Source organism: Scomber japonicus, chromosome 19, assembly GCF_027409825.1.
Source record: "Scomber japonicus isolate fScoJap1 chromosome 19, fScoJap1.pri, whole genome shotgun sequence".
NCBI classification, from domain to species: domain Eukaryota; kingdom Metazoa; phylum Chordata; class Actinopteri; order Scombriformes; family Scombridae; genus Scomber; species Scomber japonicus.
In genome coordinates, this window is record NC_070596.1 from 28,854,261 (window position 1) to 28,862,656 (window position 8,396).

The following is an 8,396-nucleotide window of genomic DNA, read 5'->3' on the forward strand; positions in this document are numbered from 1 at the left end:
TTCCTTCCTCTCCCATCCTTCCTTCCTTCCTTCTTCTCCCATCCTTCCTTCCTTCCTTCCTTCCTTCCTTCCTTCCTTTCTTCCCGGTAACTGATTTCTCACCATGTTGGCTGTAACAGAGCCTTCCTTCCTTCCATCCATCTTTTCCTTCCCTCCTTTCTTATTTCCTTCCTTCCTTCCCTCATTCCTTATTTCCTTCCTTCCTTCCTTCCATCTTTTCCTTCCCTCCTTTATTTCCTACCTTCCTTCCATATTTTCTTTCCTTCCTTCTTCTCCCATCATTCCTTCCTTTCTTCCCGGTACTTGATTTCTGACCATGTTGGCTGTAACAGAGCCTTCCTTCCTTCCTTCCATCCATCTTTTCCTTCCTTCCTTCCCTCATTCCTTATTTCCTTCCTTCCTTCCCTCATTCCTTATTTCCTTCCTTCCTTCGCTCCCGATGGCTCTGCAGAGTATAAACGTTAGTCTCCATATGATGAGTGTATGAATATGACATGTAGAGAAAAAGTGCATTGAGTGATAAAAAGACTAGAACACATTATATACAGTTGGTGTATTTCATGAGATTTACTGACCAGCTTCATCCTTTAACTTTACATCCCATAATATCTCCATCAGTCTCTTTTATGTGTGTCAGGTAAAATATATAAATATGCAAAAATGAACATTGTTTTAGTGGTGATAGGAATAGTTATGTAACTGTTATACAAGAGGCTTTTACTTCTACTTTTCTGTGTTCATTTTAATACAAACTTAGTAAAATGCCCTTTATTAAAAGAGAAGAAGACCCTTTTTATAATAATATAATTAAACTTTAACTACAGTATGGTCAGTATTCCTACTCCTTAAAACATACTTTAACAGAGAGCCTTTCCTGGTGTTTGTTTGAGTTTTAATTTTCCTTTTTTTATCTCTTGTTTTTATACATGGTTTCTGTATTCTCGACTTTTTAATGGTTTTTACTCATCCATTTTTTTTAATTTCTCTTTTAAAAACGTAATTATACTAAGATTTGTGTATTCTGCTGCTTTGTGAAGCATTTTGTAACTTGGATTTTGAAAAGTTTATGATTATAGTCGTTATAATGGAGATGGAGTCTGCAAATGGAAAATAGCAGCAGAAATCATCTGGAGTCTGGAAGGAGGAAGTGTTTCAGATGTATTATTATGCAGAGGATACAAGGATGTAAGGATGTGAGGATGTGAGGATGTGAGGATACAAGGATATGAGGATGTGAAGATGTGAGGAAGTGAGGATGTGAGGATACGAGGATGTGAGGTTATGAGGATGTGAGGATGAGGATGTGAGGATGTGAGGATACGAGGATGTGAGGATGTGAGGATATGAGGATACTAGGATGTGAGGATATGAGTGTGTGAGGAAGTGAGGATATGAGGATGCGAGGATGCGAGGATATGAGGATACGAGGATGCGAGGATACAAGGATACGAGGATGTTGAGTATACAAGCATGTGAGGATGTGAGGATACGAGGATATGAGGATGTGAGGATACGAGGATGTGAGGATGTAAGATGTGAGGATGTGAGGATACGAGGATGCGAGGAAACGAGGAAACGAGGATACCAGGAAGTGAGGATGCGAGGAAGTAGTTGGCTGAAGGTTATTTTCCTGCAGATTATTTCAGAGTTAGTGAAATGTTACCTCTAGCTGAACTCTGGCTCGGCTCATGCAGAGCAACAGATGGGGATAAAGAACATAGGAAAACATATCCAGTGTAGTGTTGACAGCGCAGGGCCTTACCCTTCACACACACACACACACACACACACACACACACACACACACCACACACACACACACACACACACATACACACACACACACACACACACCAAAAGGCTCAGTGAAGAGTAGCCGGATCACTTCCCTGTTAGAGAGAAAATACCATCCATCCTTCACTCCAGTGTTCTTCTTTTGTGGTTCATGTTTGGAAGCTTTTCCACTTCTTATCGACCCCTCCCCCCCCAACCCCCCTCCTAAACCCTTACCCCCCCCCCCCCCCCCCCCCCCCCGCCCCCCCCCTCCGATGTGCTACAAATCCCCTAAATTAGATGGAGAATGAGGGTTGAGAGGCTGAGTAATCGTCTGTGTGACGCTGATAATTACAGGCAGCAATGTACAGCCTCATTATGGTCAGTGTACAGTGTGCAGCATGTTTAATAGTAATACATATATGTGATGATGAGGGAGGAAGATATGAAGTGAGGGAATAAAGGAGGGGAAAGTCTGGGAACTTACAGATAATTTATACTCTGGGTATTTTTTTTAATTTTTTTTTAGAGCAGCAACAACTTTAATTTCATTTCATAATCATCTTATTTCAAAATTATGTTAATTACGTCCTCGAGTCAAGAAGGAAGGAAGGGAGGGAGGAAGGAAGGAAAGGAGGGAGGGAGGAAGAGAGGAAGAAGGAAGGAAAGGAGGGAGGAAGGGAGGGAGGGAGGAAGAAGGATGGAAGGAAGGGAGGAAGACGGAAGGAAGAAGGGAGGGAGGGAGGAAGAAGGAAGGAAAGGAGGGAGAAAGAAGGTAGGAAAGGAGGGAGGAAGGGAGGAGGAAGGGAGGAAGAAGGAAGGGAGGAAGAAGGAAGGAAAGGAGGAAGAAGGCAGGAAAGGAGGGAGGAAAGGAAAGAAGGGAGGGAGGAAGGAAAGGAGGGAATGAAGGATGGAGGAAAGAAGGAAGGGAGGAAGGAAAGGTAGGAATGAAGGATGGAGGAAAGAAGGATGGAAGGAAGGAAGGAAGGGAGGAAGGTAGGGGGGATGAAAGAAGGAAGCAAGCAAGGGGGTGGAGGAAAGAGAGAAGGAGGGAGGGAGGAAGGACAGAAGGAAGGAAGGACGGAAAAGTCAAAACAGATGGGGTGAGGACGACAGGGGGGTTAAGAAAATAATAAACAGAAGATAAAAGATATTTCCTACTCTCAGCAGGATTTTCTTTATGTGAATATTTTAAGGTTTTGGTGAAACAATTGAACCAATTTTAAGCTTTTTAGTTTTTATAGACAATATGATTCATCAGTAATGTCATTTTTGTTCTTAATTATGGCAAATTCCTACATGACACCTTTTTAAAACCCTCCATAATCACTTAAACATGTGTTTTTCTTTATAGCTACTTGACTGTGATGTTTGAGAATAATTAATGATCAGAGACTTTAAAGCTTTTTTTAAAAAAATTAATCTGCTGAAGGAGGAAGGTTTCTCTGAGCTCGACTTAAATGTCTAGTTTACTTGATTAGAACTATGTAAAGATCATGGTTTGGGTTAAAATCATCACTGGAGAGACAAGTTTTCACATTCCTTAAAGATATGCAACCTTTGTTGTCATGGCAACAGTGAACACCACCATTAATTGACATGAGCAAGATTAAGTCGATTAGAGTTTCTAAATGTCGGTTTCGATTATTTTCCGATTAATTGCCCAGCCCTACTTATATCACACAATCATTTCACCAACATATGAGGTTATAAGTACATTGCCATAGATTTAAAATCCCACTAATTCCACTTTATAACAAAAAGAAGCTGTACTCACTCATTAGAAGCTCATATTAAAGTCATTACGAGGCTGCTCCGGTCCAAAGTCCTGTCTGCTGTTCTCATAGAAAAGTATATCCAGTCCACTGAGTCCGGAGCATAGACTGTAAATAAGAAAAGAAGCCCGGAGAAGCGGGACGTGGCGGTCAATGCCGCTTCATTTACGGAGCTAGCTAGCTAGCAAGCAAGCTACCGCTAGCCTCCGGTGTAACGCTTTAACTGGTGACCGCGTTAACGGGTGATTTTCTCATAAAACGGCTTTGATTGTAGTTTAATCATTTTAAAATAAACAATAATCTGTATAGTAGCCTATCTAATCATGTATGCAAGTTAAATTGCGCCCACAAGACTCATGCACCTAAGAAAGTCATCAGTTAACACGGTCACCAGTTAAAGCGTTACACCTGTTTCGGTTTAAACTGGTGATTTTCTCATAAAACGGCTTTGATTTTAGTTAATTCATTTTAAAATAAACAATAATCTATGTAATAGCCTATCTAATCATGTATGTAAGTTAAATTGCGTCCAGAAGACTCATTCACCTCTCGTAACTCCATGTAATGTAAGAAAGTCACCAGTTAACACGGTCACCAGTTAAAGCGTTACACCGGCGGCACGCTAGCTTTTGCCTGGATTTGAGTAAAAAACGTGTCTAATTTTGTCATTTTAGCTTTACCTTCATCCTGCTTCTTTCTTTCCTTCCTATTTGGCGTGCTGCTTTTTTGTTTGGGCTTGCTAAACATCATACTTTTACCTTTTCTAGTCAACTTTCATCCACTTGCTATTCAACAATAAAACTTTATTGACAATTACAATTCAGTACAAAGGCAGTTGTTATTGTACATTACAAAGAAATGAACAGCAGCCAGGGAGTTTATTCAAATAAATAAAGTAAATGAAGAGCACAGATTATATGTTTTGATAGCTTTCTTATTATTTTTGTCACAGGTGCTTTGGATGTTTTGTTCAGTTTCCCTTTGAAATGCCTAAAAACAGGAGTTTGAGTGACTAAGTTTAGCTTCGTGTAGGCTATACTGGTATTTCCTAAGTATTATTATTAGATTTATGACATACAGTCTTTTTGTTTTTTTTACTTTTGACACTTTTACTTTTTTCAATATTCAATTTATAGCACAAACACTGAGAATATACTTTACAGTGATTAACATTTGTGTCGTCCTCCCGGGTCAAATTGACCCCGTCTGTTTTGTTTGTTCCTTCTTTCCTTCCTTCCTTCCTTCCTTCCTCCATCCCCCTTTCTTCCATCCTTCTGCCCTTCCTTCCTTCTTCCTCCCTCCCTCCTTCTCTGTCTTTCCTCCCTCGAGTTAAGGAAGGAAGGCAGGAAGAAAGAAGGAAAGGAGGAAGGAAGGAGGGAGGGAGTGAGGAAGGAGGGAAGGAAGGAAGGAAAGGAGGAAGGAAGGAAGGACGGGAGAAAGGAGGGAGGAAGGAAGGGAGGAAGGAGGGAAGGAAGGAATGGAGGAAAGGAGGGAGGGAGGAAGGAGGGAAGGAAGGAAGGGAGGAAGGAAAGGAAGGAAGGACAGAGGAAATAAGGAAGGAAGGTCAGAGGGAGGGAGGAAAGAAGGAAAAAGGACAAAGGAAAGATGGTAGGGGGGAGAAAAGGGAGGACGGAAGGAAAGAAGGAGGGAAGGCGGAAGGAAAGAAGGAGGGAAGGAGTGAAGGCGGAAGGAAGGAAGGAAGGAAGGAACAGACAGGGAGGACACTACGAAGGTTAAATGTATGTGATGAAATAAACTCACAAAACAAAAGTTAATCCCATTTTTTTTATTCTAATACAAACATTACTTTTCTGAAAATACAGTTTGACAGTTTGAGTGCTTGTGAATTGGACAAAATGTATTTCAGTGCTTTTATTTTTGATTTTAATTTAATATCAATATGATGTGAGAGTAGAGACACAAGAACTCATCCTGGTTGAATATTTAGAAGTATCTCATTCAGTGCTGATCGCTGCTCCGCCCGCCGGGTCTCACAGCTGGACGTCTGAGGGGAGAGAGAAGAAATAAGTAAAGATGAGAGAAGAAAGGACACACACACACACACACACACACACACACACACACATACACAGACACACACACACACATACAGACACATACACATACACATACACAGACACAGACACACACACGCACACACACACACACACCACACACACAGACACATACACACACACACAAACAGACACACACACAGACACACGTACAAACAGACACACACAGACACACACACAGACACACACACAAACAGACACATACACACACACACACACATACATACACACACACATGCACACATACAGACACACATACACATACACACACACACAGACACACACACACACACATAGACAGACACACGCACACAGACACACATACACAAACACACACATGCAGACACACACACAAACAGACACATACACACACATACAGACACACGCACAGACACAAACACAAACAGACACACACACAGACACACACACGCACAGACACACACACACACATACACAGACACACACACACACACACACATACAGACACACACACACACACAAACAGACACACACACAGACACACACAAACACACATAGACAGACAGACACACACACACACATGCACAGACACACACACACACACACACAAACAGACACACACACAGACACACACACACAAACAGACACACACACATACAGACACACATACACAGACACACATACACAGACACACACACACAAACAGACACATACACACACAGACACACACACAGACACACACACACAGACAAACGCAAAGACACACACACACACAAACAGACACACAAACAGACACACACACAAACAGACACACACACAAACACACACACACACACACATAGACAGACACACACACACACACACACAAACAGACACACACACAGACACACACACAGACACACACACACACACACACACACACACACCCGAACAGACACACACACAGACACACACACACACACACACACACACACACACACACACACACACACACACACACAGGTCTGGGCTCGTCTTCATCAAACACCTCAGGATTGTTCCTACGAGCTGCTCTGAAGACTTTATAGATGGAAACTAAAAATAGATAAAACTTGTCTACCTCAGTCGAGTCATCTGGGAGAGAATGACGTCATTTATTTACTTTAACACTCAGAGAAAAGGAAGAGGACAGGAAGAGGAAAGGAAGAGGAAGAGGAAAGGAAGAGGAAGGAGGAAGACACCATCATTTAATTAATTTTATTCTTCTAACAATCTGACAATTCCTTCTTCAATTATGATTTTCTCTCTCTTTCTATTTTTCTGTACTTTGTTTTTATTTTATAGAAGTGTAAAGTGCTTTTATTGTGAAAGGAAAGGATGTTCGGGGGATTGAGCGTGGCAGCCGTCAGTAAAGTCATCCTCTTTTCATTTAACCTTCATGTCGTCCTCCCGGGTCAAATTGACCCCGTCTGTTTTGACTGTTCCTTCTTTCCTTCCTTCCTTCCTTCCTTCCTTCCTTCCTCCCTTCTTACCTTTCCTCCCTCCCTCCCTCCTTCCTTCCTCCCTTCCTACCTTTCCTCCCTCCCTCCCTCCCCTCATTCCTTCCTTCCTTCCTTCCTACCTTTCCCTCCCTCCCTCCCCTCCCTCCCTCATTCCTTCCTTCCTTCCTTCCTACCTTTCCTTCCCTCCCTCCTACCTTCCCTCCATCCTCCCTTCCTTCCTTCCTTCCCGCCCTCATGCCTTCTTTCCTCCCTCCCTCCTTTCCTCCCTTCCTCCCTCCCTCCCTCCTTCCTTCCTTCCTTCCTTCTTCCTCCCTTCCTCCCTCCTTTCCTTCCTTCCTTCCTGCCCTCATTCCTTCTTTCCTCCCTCCTTCCTTCTTTCCTCCCTCCTTTCCTTCCTTCCCTCCTTCCTCCTTTCCCTCCCTCCCTCCCTCCTTTCCTTCCCTCCCTCCTACCTTCATCTCATCCCTCCCTCATATCCTTTCTTCTTCCTCTCTTCCTTCTTCCCTTTCCTTCCTTCTTCCTCCCTTCCTAACTTCCTACAGTAGGTTTAACACTGACCTGATGTGACTCAGTCTATCTCTTTCTTCAGGTATCTCTTCATGACGGAGGCGACGTCTCCTCCCTCGCTGCCCTCCGCCTCCAGTCTCTCTCCCTGCGGTCTGTCCAACCTTCGCCTCGGCCGTCCGCTCTGAGAACTTCCTCCCGACCCTCCCGAGCTGGACGACTCGGTCTCGGAGCTCTTCCTGCTGCGTGAGGAGGGGGGCAGCTCCCCGAAGTGGACGCTCAGCGCTCTCCTGCCTCCTCTGACGGAGCCGGCCAGGCTGCTGGCGGACTGAGCTCTGCGGATCGCCGGCAGGATGTCGGACGCCGCGTCGTCTCGCCCGTTATCGCCGATCAGGACGCCGGTTTTGGAAGACCATCGGTTCCGAGCCCAGATTGCCTTCGCCTCCGTCCTCTGCCACCAAACTACCCAGCATGCACCTTCTCGGCGGCTGAGGGGGAGCGCTCCTTGGCGGTGGAGAGGTAGCGAGGCGGCGGCTCCTCTGAGTCCTCCTCGGGGATGGAGAGGGAGGGAGGCGGGTGGCGGGTGGCGTTGGGGGAAGTGATGGAGGAGAGGCGAGGCAGGGACGGCAGGGAGGACAAGGAGTCGCTGGAGTTGAAGCGAGACAGTTTGGCGGAGGCGGACGCTGGCGCCTGAGAGTCGCTGATGGAGCGAGCGCTGGCGGCACGCGGCAGTAGAGGGGACGGAGGTTTGAGGATGCTGGGGCCGGGTCGAGGCTCCTGGCGGTCCGGACTGAGAGAGAGGGCGGAGG

At 44.7% G+C, this 8,396-nt stretch overlaps 1 protein-coding gene across 1 annotated transcript in view; it reads right to left on the reverse strand.

Annotated features, from left to right (window-relative positions):
• Positions 1–5,417: 5,417 nt before the first annotated feature.
• The window catches only part of LOC128379913 (unconventional myosin-XVIIIb), a 120,453-nt gene continuing 117,474 nt past the window's right edge, over positions 5,418–8,396 (reverse strand). The window contains 4 exon segments of the mRNA XM_053339552.1: positions 5,418–5,553; positions 7,642–7,981; positions 7,983–8,091; positions 8,123–8,394. Coding sequence (XP_053195527.1) covers positions 7,652–7,981; positions 7,983–8,091; positions 8,123–8,394 — 711 coding nt within the window. The 3' untranslated portion in view covers positions 5,418–5,553; positions 7,642–7,651.